The sequence below is a fragment of the Lampetra fluviatilis genome, chromosome 27 (genome assembly GCF_964198595.1).
Source record: "Lampetra fluviatilis chromosome 27, kcLamFluv1.1, whole genome shotgun sequence".
Taxonomy (NCBI): Eukaryota; Metazoa; Chordata; class Hyperoartia; order Petromyzontiformes; family Petromyzontidae; genus Lampetra; species Lampetra fluviatilis.
The window spans coordinates 5,125,130-5,140,560 of record NC_136301.1 but is presented as its reverse complement, the minus strand read 5'-3'; the positions used below and the strand labels follow the sequence as shown (position 1 = coordinate 5,140,560).

Sequence of the window (15,431 nt, the reverse complement as noted above, 5' to 3'; positions counted from 1 at the left end):
TTCATAATCTCATTATACGGCTATCACTCATTCCCCATTCAATCCATTCATCACCATTTACCGACATCAATTTCGCTTCCACCAAATTCACGCATCACAGATTTTCCCCCATTCCTTCCACTCATCTATTTCATTTGCCTCATCTCCACCACTATTCATTCACGTGCACCACTGTCAATTCTCGATTTAAAGCTTTCGTGACTGCAGGGATTCATCTTCTTGGTTCTTTCGGTAAAGTCACGTAGAAGGGAAGTAATAAAATAATAAAAATAAAACGTAATAAAAATTCGATTTAAAGCTTTCGTGACTGCAGGGATTCATCTTCTTGGTTCTTTCGGTAAAGTCACGTAGAAGGGAAGTAATAAAATAATAAAAATAAAACGTAATAAAAATTCGATTTAAAGCTTTCGTGACTGCAGGGATTCATCTTCTTGGTTCTTTCGGTAAAGTCACGTAAAAGGGAAGTAATAAAATAATAAAAATAAAACGTAATAAAAATTCGATTTAAAGCTTTCGTGACTGCAGGGATTCATCTTCTTGGTTCTTTCGGTAAAGTCACGTAGAAGGGAAGTAATAAAATAATAAAAATAAAACGTAATAAAAATTCGATTTAAAGCTTTCGTGACTGCAGGGATTCATCTTCTTGGTTCTTTCGGTAAAGTCACGTAGAAGGGAAGTAATAAAATAATAAAAATAAAACGTAATAAAAATTCGATTTAAAGCTTTCGTGACTGCAGGGATTCATCTTCTTGGTTCTTTCGGTAAAGTCACGTAGAAGGGAAGTAATAAAATAATAAAAATAAAACATAATAAAATAATTCTCACGACGTTTCGGCTACAGCCGTCTTCTGCTTGCGTTGTAGCCGAAACGTCGTGAGAATTATTTTATTATGTTTTATTTTTATTGTTTTATTACTTCCCTTCTACGTGACTTTACCGGAAGAACCAAGAAGACACTGTCAATTCCTTGCAAAGCGCCGTGGAGAAGTCGGCGCTCTATTCAATTCCTTTAAGATGATAAGATGAGAAGATGCACGGGAAGTGGATGGGCATGGGACTCACCGAGGGGTGACAGGTACGTGGTCTGGAAGATTTTCTGCAGGGGCAGGAGGTAGATGACAGCCAGCTGCCCCAGCAGCGAGCCCAGCACCGACACCAGGAAGAATTTGTTGGTCAGAAACCCGATCTCGAACACCGTCTTGGTCTGCGGGAGTCAAGTGCACGAGCACACGCACGCGTGTTCGTGTGTGTGTGGAGAGTGCGTGTGTGTGAGTGTGTGTGTGGAGAGTGTGTGTGGGCAGCGGCAGTATAGCGGTTAGTGCGCTGCGCTATGAACCCGGCGACCCGGGTTCGATTCCCGCTCACGGTCAACACCGGTGACGAATATTTGAATCGGTCCTAGGCCTCTCCTAGGTCGACTCAGCCTCAAATGAGTACCTGATGCGGTGTAAATATCGACACTGGGGAGACAAAGGCGGTCGGGCGTGGTGCTGGCCACCCACCACCTCGTGTACCGTTCCGGCCTTCATAGGTGCTCGCTAACAGCACTTGCTCCTACAGTCTGTTACAGGTTATATGGGGATCTTCCTTCATTTAGTACGTATGTATGTTGAACTTCTTTCGCACCGTACGGAGCCAACCTTGCTAATCAGAGATTAGTGCTTGAAGTCACAGACGGGGTTTGTCGGCCATTTTTGTTCAAGCAGTAGGCATCATGGGGGCAGCCGGTCGCACCAAATGAATTGGTGGCCGTATGAAGTCGTGGGTCATCCTCATCCGATCCGGATCTATGCCACTGCCCTACTCAGTTGCCGCAGCTCTGGGGTCGGCAACGAAAATAACAAGAAGAACCATTTTTGTTTCTCCGAATTTGGTGAACAAAAACAAAAACGTTACATTTCAGGGTACCGCAATGCACCGTGGTGCATAGAAGACGGAGGTTCCTCGTAAGTAACGTGACGAAGCAGGCCGCAGCTTGCTGACCCTGTCACCGTAGCCGGCCACGATAGAATTTCGTCGCTGGTGGCAGTTGCACGGGGGGGGGGGGGGGAAGGGGGGAACTTGCCTGCGATCGGGAGCCCAGCGCGTTGAACATGTCGAAAAACACGAAGCACGTGAAGGTCATGGTGGTGTCGCGGGACGTCACGTGACCATCTTGCATCTGTGCGGGGAGGTCGAGAGAGAGCGAGCGAGCGAGCGAGACAGCGAGAGAATGAGCAGTGGTGTGAGATTGGCAGTTGGAAATATAACAAAGACGGAGATGTCCCGTATAGCCTTAACAGACTTTTGGGGCAAGTGCTGTTAGCGAGCACCTGTGTGAGGCTGGTACGGCACATGAGGCGGTGGGTGGCCAACACCACGCCCGGCTGCCTTTGTCTCCCCAGTGGCGATGTTTACACGTAGCATGCAACAGGCATTCATTTGAGGCTGAATTGACCTAGAGGAGGCCCAGGACCGGTTCCGCAAATCGTCACTGGTGTTGGTAGGCCGTGAGCGAGAATCGAACTCGGGTCGCCAGGTTCGTAGTTCAGCGCGCTAACCGCTGCACTACCGCTCCAACAGCAACAACAGCCGCCATTTGCCACTAAGTGACTGTGATGTCTAGATTTGAAGCTTTCGTGACTGCAAGGATTCATACTCTTAGTTCTTTTGGTAAAGTCACGTAGGTAAAAAATGAAATTTAAATTAATAAAAAAAATAAAATCACGACGTTTCGGAGGCAACACAAGCTTCCGTCACAGCACACTTGATACAAATTTTTTGCTGTGACAGTTTCACCTGAAGACGGAAGCTTGTGTTGCCTCCGAAACGTCGTGATTCTATTGTTTTTAATTTTTTATTAATTAAAATTAATTTTTTTACCTACGTGACTTTACCGAAAGAACTAAGAGTATGACTGTGATGTCACCACGGCGCGCGCTGGCAGGAGGGTGACGGGACAGAGCCCAGGTGCCATGGATTTGACTGACTGAGATGACTGTCCGCTCCCCACGCGCACGCAACATACAGACACACGCGCACGTCAGCCGACCTCCTTCCAAAAGACGTAGAGGGTCCCGCTGGTGATGATGGCGGCCGACATGAGTGTGCGGAAGAGGAGGCTGAGCGTGATGATGCGCTCCCCTCGGCGTCGCGGGGGCAGCCGCACCACGTCGGCACACACGGGCTCCACGCCCAGACTGTGGCGCACAAAGACAAAGATGCCCCCCCCCGTGTATAGCCTTAACACACTGTCGGGGCAAGTGCTGTTAGCGAGTAGCAGCGCCTATGAAAGCACACAAGGGGGTGGGTTTTTACCGGCACTGTCCCAGGCCGCCGTTGTTAACACGTCGCACCAGGTACTTGTTTCAGGCTGAGTCGATCCAGGGGAGGCCCCAGGACCGGCTCATATATATATCAACCACCGTTATAGGTCATGAGCGGGAATCCAACTCGAGTCGCCTGGTTCGTAGCACATTACGGCACGCGCATAACCGCACACGAAGACAAAGATCCCTCGAATAGCCTGAAGAGACTGTTGGGGCAAGTGCTGTTAGCGAGCACCTATGAAGGGGGTGGATGGCCAGCACCAAACCCGACCGCCTTTGTCTCTCAAGTGGCGATGTTTACACACCGCACCAGGTACTCATTTGAGTCGATCTAGGGGAGGCCCAGGACCGGTTCGAATAATTGTCACTGGTGTTGGCCGTGAGTGGGAATCGAACTGAGGTTCTCCGGGTTTGTAGCGCAGCGTAGCTAGCCGCGACAACTACCTCTCCCCACAGTACGGCACGCGCGCAAGCGGACACACACGCACACATGCACACACGTACATACACAGGTGCACTTTTACAACTTATCCATTGCGCAACAACCGAGCCGCGCCGGAAGCCGGGCCCGGCTCGGCTCAGCAGGCTCCCGGCTGTTTTTCCACTGCAGAAGCCGCGCCGCTAATGTCGCACGCAAGTCAACGGGTCATTATCCCCCCCCCCCCGCCCGGCCCTGCTGGGCCCCGAGACAGATTCGGACATCGTAGGAAGCCACTGGAGCTATGCACTTTTAAGTCTAGATTGAAAACAAATTTCTTTAAAACTGTGTATTGTGTTTAGTTTGTTGTCCTTCCCCAGCACCTCCGATTAGCACGGTTGGCTACGTACAGTGCGAAAGAAGTTCAACAACATACATACGCAACCCGGCTTGGTTCTGGCTCAGCTCGGCAAATAGCCAGTGGAAAAACCACCCGTACCGCAATGGCCCCATGCCTCTGGCCGTCTGCCACGACTCCCCATCTACCCTACCCCTAAGGAGATGGGGGCCCAGAATCCGTACCTCTGAGCGGGGGGTCCGTCCATGATGATGTTGATCCACAGGATCTGCATGGCGTTGAGCGGGTTGGGGTAGTCGAGCAGCGTCGTGATGGCGATCAGACTCAGGGCAGCCATGCTCCTGCCGGCGAGACGACGATGGAGGGAGAAGAGTGAGTCTGTGAGTCGTTCATCGAGGTCATTCACTTCGTCCGTAATGAATCAGTGTGGGTGAGGGAGTGAGCGAGTCAACCAGTCATTCTACTATCTTCTTGGTTCTTTCGGTAAAGTCATGTAGAAGGGAAATAATAAAATAATAAAAATAAAACATAATAAAATAATTCTCATGACGTTTCGGCCACAACGCAAGCAGCCATCCTCAGGTGAAGAACAGGTCTGTCGGAAAGACAGCTTAAAGTTTTGTGGAATCCCACCCCGTAGTGGCGGTTAAATTTCGATTTAAAGCTTTCGTGACTGCAGAGATTAATCTTCTGCAGGGATTCATCTTCATTTTATTATGTTTTATTTTTATTATTTTATTTCCCTTCTACGTGACTTTACCGAAAGAACCAAGAAGATGAATCCCTGCAGTCACGAAAGCTTTAATTCGAAAAGTCATTCTACTAAGCAATCATCAGAGGGCACGTGAGTCAGTGGGTCGCTCAATTAATCAACGACTAGTTGGCGAGTGATTGGATACTCATCAATAATCAATTTGTGGTTGGGTGAGGCAATGGATCGTTGAAATAATGAGTGGGTGAGTAGAATGGGTTATTCGTTTAATTCAAAGTTGGCACAGGAGGGGGTACAGCTGGTGCATCTGCCAGTCATCTCGGTCAACCAAGACATGGCACCTGGGTCTGTCCCGTGACCTCCTGCCAGGGAGCCTTCGACACATCACGTGGCCTCAAAGTGCACCTGGCCTGGCACAGGCGCCGTGGTGACGTCACCGTCACTTAGCGGCGAATGGCGGGTATTGGTATTGGTATTCATTTAATCAACAATCAGTGAGTTCCTTCATCTTTGAATGTAATGTGTCATTCTTTGAATCAATATCTCAGTCAGTAAGTCAATGGGTCATTGATGTTATCAATAATTATTGATCAGTACGTGAGTGAGTCAGGTGGGCAGTCAATTGATTCATTAAGTCAATTAATTACCGTGTCAATCAGTCATCAAATAATTCATTCAGTCATTCAATAAATCCGACACTACATCAATGAATCAATGAGTTAATCAGTAGCCGTCCTGTAGGTAAGCTGGTCCCCGCCATAGTAACATAGATTTTCCACTGGCACTCACGTGCTGAGCTGAAACTTTACAAAGTTGCGGATGTTGTGAAAAATCCCCTTGCCTTCCTCAATCGCGGACCTGGGGAGGACAAAAACGAGGTTTGTTACAGAAATCGCGATGAAGTTTTAACCGTATTCTCCAAACCACGACACACTCCGTGGATTTCAAAAGTTGTGAAGGCGCCATGTCTTCTCGAAGGAGTGTTTTGCATCCAGTTTGTTCAGATTCATTTCATTAAAAAGATGGTGTCTCCGCAGCAACGCATGGCCTCCGCCCAGAGGACAAAAAACACCACACCACCCACTGGTCAGAATCATCTCTTCCAGAAGACGATCGTCGTTTGCGAGCGGTGACGATTATGGCGGCGATGGCGATCAATGTTTGCGAGCGGTGACGATGATAGCGGCGATGGAGATCGCTGCTTGTGAGCTGCGATGATGGTGATCGATGTATTATGGCGATAATAGCGGGGGTGGGAGTTGGGGGGGTGGGGGCGCGTTTGCTCGCTATAACGATGTGGTTGGTGGTGGTGGGGGTGGTAGGGGTCAGAGGCGTAGCTGGGGGGGGGGGTACATATGTCCCCGGGCGCCAAGGTAAAGGGGCGCCAAAATGAGGCTTACAACGTTACATTATAACTTATTGCGGCGGGCGCGGCAGCCTGAAACTACCGCACAAATCTACACCTCAACCTAAAAGTTTATATATCCCGCCACACACAGCCTACATGTCATCTAATTACATTTTGGTATGTGATTAAACGGGGGGGGGGGGGGGGGGGGGGCGCCAATTTTATAGTTCGTTCCCAGGCGCAAAATATCCTAGCTACGCCACTTGTAGGGGTTGGTGGGCGGGGGGGGGGCGGGGGGAGCCGGAGGGGGGGGGTAGCTGTGTCTCACAGGATGGTGCTGAAGTCGTCGTCGAGGAGGATCATGTCGGCCGCCTCCTTGCACACGTCGGTGCCCGAGAGGCCCATGGCGACGCCGATCTCGGCCGCGCGCAGCGCCACCGCGTCGTTCACGCCGTCGCCCGTCATGCCCACCACGGCGCCCCTCAGCTGGAATGCCTGCGGAACGCCAAGACCCACCACCCCGCCACCGCGTAGCCGTTAATGGACTGCGGGGGCAAGTGCCGCTAGCGAGCAGGGCCTAGGGGAGGGAGGCCCCAGGACCGGTTCAGATATAATCGTCGCCGCCGGTGTTTTTGCGGCTGTGAGTGGAAATCGCGCCGGACCGCCACGCTGCCGCTCCTATGGGACACGTGTGCGCTGCAATGGCAATACCCACCGTTTGCCTACTAAGTGACGGTGACGTCACCACGGCGCCTGTATCAGGCCAGGTGCACTTTTGGGCCACGTGATGTGTCGAAGAGCTCGCTGAGAGGAGGTTCACGGGACAGACCCCGGTGCCATGGGTTGGCTGACTGAGATGACTGGCATAATGCGCCTGCTGTAGTCCAGATCTGTATGTGCAGATAGTCGGGCGGTGGTGGCCTCGCACGTGGCTGTCTGTCCTACATGTGGTGATGACAACGATAATATAAGCCACGTCGATGACCAATCGCGTGTGGCCAGGTCGCCTCTGACAAAGAACCCACAGCTCAGTGGACGGACTTTACTTGGTTTGAAATAAAAATAAAGGAAAAAATCCATTATGCCATGGGCCAAATGCGTCCGTGTGAATCGACGTTTCCGGGAGCACGGAGCAAACTCAACTCACCTTCACGATCTTGAGCTTGTGACGAGGGCTCGTGCGGTAGAAGATCGTGACCTGCGAGCGAAAAGAGTTAGATTCCGAGTCGTGGCTTCCGTGAACTCACGGGTTCCCAGCAGAACTCAGAATCTCTGCCATTCGTGTAAGAGCCGATTTCAAATGCAAGAAAGTTCTGGACCGCCGACCTCCTTGGGAAGTTTCAAGTTGAGGTCATAGTTCACCACCCCTATTTAAGCAACGTGAGGGGCACCGCGGTGGTGAGATGTTAACTCCCTCGCCTGGTATGCAGGAGGTCGAGGGTTCGATCCCGACCCCAACGATGCCTGTAGAAATTAAGTTTGTGTGTTCTCGTGGTCGCGTGGACTTTTCTCCGGGGAGAGATGTTAACTCCCTCGCCTAGTATACAAGAGGTCGTGGGTTCGACCCAACCCTGATGATGCCTGTATATTTGGAGTGTGCGTGCCTCTCTCCCCGTGGGCGCGTGGATTTTTCTCCTGGGTCCTACGGTTTTTCCCTTCTACATTTAGAATCGACATCACGCGTTTAGAGTATTTGACTGCAACAAATGCCCGCAAGAAAAGTCACTTCGTTGAGCTATCATTTGTGGCCAGGTCGCTTCTGAAAATGAGCTGTCTAGCTCAATGGGCCTTATCTGATAAAGTAAAAAAAAAGTTTCCAATCGTTCGTAGTGCTTGTGCAACTTAATTCGCTGCTTACATGAGAATAAAACTAATCGTAACGATCAGCACCGTGAACGCAACCCCATCGTGCGAACACAAAGACCCTGGCACCTGGGCAGAGTTGTACCGATGATCCCCGACGAATGTCAACCCGGTTCACGACTACCACGTTGCTCCTTCGCTTGTTCCATCAAGATCCATAAGATCGTCTGATCTACAACTGCTCAATACTCCCAGGTCTAGGTTGCGCTCTCTTGGCGACCGGGCTCTTGTTAGCGTGACACCCAAGCTATGGAACGCCTTGCCATTCGACATCAGGCAATCGGAGTCGGTAGATATATTCAAATCCGCTTTGAACACCCATCTCTTAAAAGTGTCCTTCCCTCTTTAGTTTGGTCGGTTTCCTGCGTTCCGTGCATTCTGCATTGAAATCGTGGGATAGAATGCGCATTCTAAATATGAATTATTATTAAAAACGAGGCCCTTGACTCTATCCCAATCGTTAATTATTGTAAGCTTCAGCCCCCCGCCCCCCCCCCCCCCTCGGCCGTCGATTGACCGCGTGTCCCCGCGCGAGCGAGAGAGAGAGCGACGGTGCCGGCAGGGCGCGACCCACCTTCTCGACGGCAGCCGCCAGCTCCGGGAGCTCCATGTTGTCTATGTCCTCCCCGGACATCTTGCGATTGCCCTCGCCGTACAAGCCTATCGACCTCCCTTCGCGCGCACGCGCACACCAGGCAGGGACCGGCGGTTACCGGGCGGTTGCCGTCGCGAGAGTCCGCCAATGAAAAAGGGTGTCTTAATGCTACCCCTATCCCCTCCCTTTGATGCTGCTAATCCTGCATAATGCACGGGGCATAATGACTTTAAACCCCTCGCCAAACCTCCGACGCATTTCACAAGTAGTACTAATCGTATATCTGCATTTCCCATAAATATGCTAAATTCCTCTTCATATGCAAATTATTTTGTCAAGGCGCTCTTCGCCCCTCCATCCCAGCTTAAATAGTCGCTCCAAGCCTGGGGCTTTGTCATTCAGACTCTGTCTCCTCGACAGACCTGTTCTCCACCTGAGGACGGCTACTTGCGTTGTGGCCGAAACGTCGTGAGAATTATTTTATTATGTTTTATTTTTATTATTTTATTATTTCCATTCTACGTGACTTTACCGAAAGAACCAAGAAGAAGAAAAAAGGGTGTCGTTTAGGTGGATGCTGAAAATGAGGTCGAATGCTCCCCATCGAGGGTCGGAAGTAGTTCATGGTGAGATAATGACGACAAGAGTCGCGCTCGTACCAGGCACGCATGGAGCAGTATGTGCCACGGGGCTGGGATCACGGCAGGGCCTTGACACCGAGGCAGAGGTCGCAAACGGGTTTTGATTCCTTACCCGTACTCGTACCCGGCCGCACCAGGGTCGCAAACGGCTACTTGTACCCGTACCCGGCCGCACCAGGGTCGCAAACGGTTACCTGTACCCGTACCCGGCTGCACCAGGGTCGCAAACGGCTACCTGTACCCGTACCCGGCCGCACCAGGGTCGCAAATGGCTACCCGTACCCGTACCCGGCTGGGTACGGGTAGCCGGGTATCGGGTGAGGTACGGGTATCGGGTACCCGGTTGCGACCTCTGCACCGAGGTGAGGCCATTTTGCTTTGTTTTTTTTTGTTCCACCCCCCCCCCCCCCAAGTTCTGGGCAACCACTTTGATCAATTTGTCCGATTTTCTACGGGGCTAGTCCCGAATAGCGAACGGAACTTCGCACTCAAGTTTTGTTCACGTTTAACGAACTCCGCGGGTGCCATCGCGATCCCCGTTTACAGAGCCGATGCGTTCACGTCCAGCCAGCCCGCGGTTACCGATGGCAACAGCGGTTTCCATGGCGTCGCCGGTAACCATGACGACGGTCACCCCGGAGCGCTGGAGGGTGGCGACGGCGTCGGGGACCGTGGGCCGAGGGGGGTCCATCATCCCGACGAGGCCCAGGAAGGTGAGGCGGCCCAGCTCTTGCCCGCTCGCGAGTGCCAGCACTGCGGACAAAGACAAAGGTGCCACGTGTAGCCTCAACAGACTGTTGGTGCCGCTGGCAAGTAGCGCCTTGTGTTGGAGACAGAGCAGAGCCTCACCATTCTGGCGAATTGCCCGATGATGCTGGATGCAATTACCAGCGAAACGTCGTACTCAAATTGTAAATGTCGTGGATTCACTCTTCAAACACACCGGTGGGCTAAAGCAGTGAACTATTTGTCTTTTGTCAACGTGACATTCTTTTTACTGATTGGCCGTGTCGGGTGGTGGAGGGTTACGACACATTTATAAATAACGCGATCTAAACCAAAAAACGTTGATTATGAAGTAGCGCCTGTATGGCGCACGAGGGGGTAGGGGGACAGTGCCACGCCCGGCCACCTTTGTCTCCCCAGTGGCGATGTTTTACACATCGCACCAGGTGCTCATTTGAGGCTGAGTCGACCTAGGGGATGCACAGGCCCGGTTCAGATAACCGTCATTAGTGTTGACCGTGAACGGGATTCGAACTCGGGTGCACATGCATGTGTATGCATGTGTGTGTGTGTACGTGCGTGCATGCGCGCGTGTGTGCTTGCGTGTGTGTGCGAGTGTGCATGTTCGTGCATGCGCGCGTGTGTGCGTCCGTGTGCATGCCCGTGTGTGCGTGCCCGTGTGTGCCCGTGTGTGCGCGTGTGTGTGCGTGAGTGCACGTGTGTGCGCGTGCATGCCCGTGTGTGTGCGCGTGTGTGCTTGCGTGTGTGTGCGAGTGTGCATGTTCGTACGCGTGCGTGTGCATGCCCGTGTGTGTGCGTGCCCGTGTGTGCGCGTGCGTGCCGCCATCACCTCGGAGGCCCTGGCTGCCAAGGGCGATCCTCTGTCGGTGGAAGCTCTCGCACACCTGCGGCGTGAGTGCCACCGCGAGCCCGTGGCTGCTGTAGGAGCGGCACTGCTCCAGCACGCGCTCGCACGCTCCCTTCACGAAGAACGCTCCGCGCGGAGCCTGCAGCACACACAGAGAGAGAGAGAGCACGGCGTGCCCCGGTATGTCCGTGCTCTCAACAACTACAACAACAACATTTCGATTTAAAGCTTTCGTGACTGCAGGGATTCATCTTCTTGGTTCTTTCGGTAAAGTCACGTAGAATGGAAATAATAAAATAATGAAAATAAAACATAATAAAATAATTCTCACGACGTTTCGGCCACAACGCAAGCAGCCGTCCTCAGGTGAAGAACAGGTCTGTCGAGAAGACAGAGTCTGAATGTCGTGAGAATTATTTTATTATGTTTTATTTTTATTATTTTATTATTTCCATTCTACGTGACTTTACCGAAAGAACCAAGACGAAGAACAACAACAACAATCCCGGTATTTACATGAAGGGGCAATGTAGCCCGTCCAACAGCTTGCAATGTCACTCACAGGACGTCCTCCGAACGGCGGGTTAGTTCAGCGACAGGTGCCCCAGTGTATCCGTTTGATTAACTAAAGTGTAGGTGGTGGCTGATGGTCAAGGATGAAAACAGAGTGGCAGACAAAGGAGGGAAACGTCTCCTCGAGTATTTCCACCAGGGAGCTGAAGCGACAAAATCAGTGCAATGTGCAGCTGCCGTGTGGATTATTGCATCGCGGAATCGTGATGAGATATGGCGACGTTTAGGGTTAGGTCCTTTGTCCAGCAGTAGATTGATTGTGACAGATGATGACGGATGATGATGGTGATGACGACGATGACAATGAGGATGCGGCCGACGATGATGACGATGACGACAATTACGACGATAACGACGATGACAACAACGACTATGAGGATGCAGATGACGATGATGACGATGATGACGATGATGACAATGACGACGATGATGATGACGACAATGAGGATGCGGCCGACGATGATGACGATGACGATGACGACAATGACGACGATGACGACGATGACGACGATGATGATGACGACGACAATGAGGATGCGGCCGACGATGATGACGATGACGATGACGACAATGACGACGATGATGACGATGACGACTATGAGGATGCAGATGATGATGATGACGATGATGACAATGACGACGATGATGACGATGACGTTGATGACGATGATGATGACGACGACAATGAGGATACGGCCGACGACGATGATGATGACGACAATGACGACGATAACGACGATGACGACTATGAGGATGCAGATGACAATGATGACGATGATGACAATGACGACGACGACGACTTCGACGACGACGCCATCTCATCGCCTCACCCTCTGTGTGGTGGACATGCAGCGCACGGCCATCCACCCGCGCTCGGAGCTGAACGGGACCTCCTCGATGCGCTCGTGCTCATCCCTCACGCCGCCGACGCCGAGCTGCGGGGGAACAGATGCACGGGGAACCGTCACGGGGTATCGGTCGGAGTGGTCGTTTGGTTTTATATTCGGCACCCGGAAATTATATAAAACCGTCGAGATGCGTGAAACATCGTCATTGATCCCCCCCGCCAGAACCGGCCGTAGACCTTTGGGGGCCCTAAGCAAAATTTGGTTGGAGGCCCCTTTGATGTATGATTTTTTTCACCCACTAGCTAGCAGTGACTCTAGGGGGCCCTCTGCTGGCCACGGGGCCCTTTGCAATTGCAAGGGTCGCTTAGTGGCTGGGCCGGCTCTGCCCCCCGCTCACCCCCACCCCCCTTTTGGTAAGAGTGCGACCTGGGTTACATGCATTGAGATTGTTTGTGATTATTTTGACGCAATGAATTTCCACGTGCGCTGTCATTTGCACGCACGTATGTTGAACTTCTTTCGCACCGTACTAATTGGAGGCGTGGATTGTGGCAAGATCACTTCTGAAAACAGAGGCTAATAGCTCAGCGGGCTTTACCTGGTAACATAAAAAAATTGTTTAGTGTTATCTGTATATTTTTTTAAGTGATTTGTTCACTTAATTCTAGATTTAAAGCTTTCGTGACTGCAAGGATTTATATTCTTAGGTTTTTTCGGTAAAGTCACGTAGGTAAAAAATTAAAATTAAAATTAATAAAAGTAAAAAAAAAAATTAAAAAAAATCACGACGTTTCGGAGGCAACACAAGCTTCCGTCTTCAGGTGGAACCGCCACAGCACGCTTGCTGTATCAAGTAAATGAGAGATTCCAAGAAATACTGCCCCGTATATATACTGGTTTATATATACTGGTTTTTTCATTATTTTTTATTTTATTTTACTTTTATTAATTTTAATTTAAAAATTTTACCTACGTGACTTTACCGAAAAAAACCTAAGAATATGATTTGTTCACCTTTCCTACACTTTGCACTGCTTCCGTGTTTTTGTTTTGTTTATTGGTGTCACGTTCTGACACGGTGCCCCGACTGGACATCTGTCAAAAAGAGCTTTATAGCTCATCGGATTCCTCCAGGCTATGTGTGTATAATGTTGTTAGTGTCTTCACGTATTAATATCCATTGTTTAAATGTCATCAAGTAAGTTGTTTGGGTGAAAAAGGGTAACTTTCGATGCTATCGGAACGAATTAAGCCTTTAACTTGCATCTCCTACACTCGCTCGATGACCAAATCACTCAACGACCGGTGTCGTGGAACCAAACGGCGTCGTTACGAGGGGGTTCTACTGCATACAGGCGTCAGGGTCGGGATCTAACCCACGACCTGCTGCATACCAGGCGAGGTAGCTAACGTCTGGCCCAACGCGTAGGGACCGACTCAAGGAGGCGGCTCTGCGAAATCTGCTTCCGTGGACGCACGAATGGGGTCGCGGCACCTCTGGGAGAGGTCACGGGCGGAATCTTAATCTCGTTACGCGAATTGGAGGTGAGAAAAAAAAGTTGAGGGTGAGAGAGAAAAAATTAACTCGTAAAAACAAAGTTTTTCACTATAAATCCTTTATATGCGTGGCGGCTAGAGTCCTCTCGTCCTCTGGCTTGAGATGGCTGCCACCTATGGGTCAGATGATTGCCTGGCAGCATTAAGCAATTGGTAATTAAATATTTAAAAAAAATTCCTAAAAAGTGTAAAATTTTGCAAAAAATTTTTCACGAAAATTAATTGTCACGCACAACGAGTCTGTGTGCAAAATGTCAGCTCGATTGGATCACGGGTAGTGGGTTAAAAAACGACCGAAAGATTTGCACGGTCGTAAGCGCGCAAGCAAGCAAGCAAGCGAACTTAATATAAAGGATTTAAATAAAAAACTACCGAAAGATTTGCACGGTCGTAAGCGCGCAAGCAAGCAAGCAAGCGAACTTAATATAAAGGATTTTTAAAAAACCACCGCCACCGCCGCCGGTTTCAGAAGCAATCTCTGACCTTGGCTGCCAGGTTCAGTAACGCCCCCTCCGTGGGCGCGCCCAGGAGCACCCCGTCTCTCAAGACGGCGTCGTTGCACACGCACGCGACCTGCGCACGCAGACGCACACACACACACAGACGCACGCACGCACAGAAGCACACGCACGCAGACGCACGCACAGAAGCACACACACGCAGACGCACGCACGCAGACGAACGCACACAGACGCACGCACGTACACAGACGCACGCACACAGACGCACGCACACAGACGCACGCACACAAACGTGCACACACGCAGAGTTACATAGGAATACGCGTCTGTTTAAGTGCAATCCTGAACCAAATTCAATGTGGCACTCGCCAACCCGAAGATCCTCCATGGATTCGTGCCTGCCGAACTCTCCCCTCTCATCTCACTCCACTTCCCTCCACGCACTCTCCCCTGCCTCTCCCCTCTCATCTCACTCCACTTCCCTCCACGCACTCTCCCACCTCTCAATCACTCCACTCCCCTCCACGCACTCCCCCCTACCTCTCAATCACTCCACTGCTCTCCACACACTCTCCCACCTCTCCCCCTGTCATCTCCCTCTACAACACAGACAAAGATCTCACACACAGCCTGCTGGGACAAGTCCTGTTAGCGTGCACCTATTCAGGCTGGCACGGCACACGTGGGGTGGGAGTTGGCCAGTGTGTCGCTATTTTTGTCTCATAATAAACACGCTAATGCCCTCCGATAAGCACGCTTCAACATACGTACGCACGTGCACACATTTACTCACTGAGTCACGAGACTAATGGGCCAGGATGGCCCCTGGCTACGCTGGGACGTGGAACTCGCTGGCGGCATTGGGAGTGCCAGCGGACGCCGCGTCCTCCGCTCGGCGTGCCTGGGCACTGCGTCGCCACTCGTCGCCCGGCGGGCAAAAGCACCGGCGAGGCGATCAAACAGCGGGTCGGCTCCTCTCGCTCCGCCAGCCTCGGTTACGACGTCTGGCCTGGAGCCCGTTGGCCTGGAGCCCGACTCTCCGCAAAGATCCTCCTCCACCCCCCCACCCCACCCAATGTGTCGCCTTCACAGGACGTTGCGGCCAATGCCTACGACGGCCGCACGGTGACACACGAGTTGGCGGGGGGGGGGGGG

The 15,431-nt window shown here is 51.4% G+C and overlaps 2 protein-coding genes across 2 annotated transcripts in view; one reads left to right on the top strand and one right to left on the bottom strand.

Moving 5' to 3' along the window:
• Positions 1 to 15,431, bottom strand: part of LOC144942330 (calcium-transporting ATPase type 2C member 1-like) — a 51,842-nt gene that overhangs the window by 769 nt on the left and 35,642 nt on the right. Inside the window, exons 15-26 of the mRNA XM_078869137.1 lie at positions 14,299 to 14,388; positions 12,241 to 12,345; positions 10,820 to 10,976; positions 9,826 to 9,996; positions 8,582 to 8,679; positions 7,292 to 7,342; positions 6,473 to 6,639; positions 5,586 to 5,654; positions 4,309 to 4,425; positions 3,032 to 3,179; positions 2,066 to 2,161; positions 1,063 to 1,204 (exon numbers count right to left, since the gene is read on the bottom strand). Coding sequence (XP_078725263.1) covers positions 1,063 to 1,204; positions 2,066 to 2,161; positions 3,032 to 3,179; positions 4,309 to 4,425; positions 5,586 to 5,654; positions 6,473 to 6,639; positions 7,292 to 7,342; positions 8,582 to 8,679; positions 9,826 to 9,996; positions 10,820 to 10,976; positions 12,241 to 12,345; positions 14,299 to 14,388 — 1,411 coding nt within the window. The remainder of the gene's footprint in view (positions 1 to 1,062; positions 1,205 to 2,065; positions 2,162 to 3,031; positions 3,180 to 4,308; positions 4,426 to 5,585; positions 5,655 to 6,472; positions 6,640 to 7,291; positions 7,343 to 8,581; positions 8,680 to 9,825; positions 9,997 to 10,819; positions 10,977 to 12,240; positions 12,346 to 14,298; positions 14,389 to 15,431) is intronic.
• The window catches only part of SMIM8 (small integral membrane protein 8), a 104,320-nt gene that overhangs the window by 79,412 nt on the left and 9,477 nt on the right, over positions 1 to 15,431 (top strand). The gene's annotated exons all lie outside the window — the stretch shown is intronic.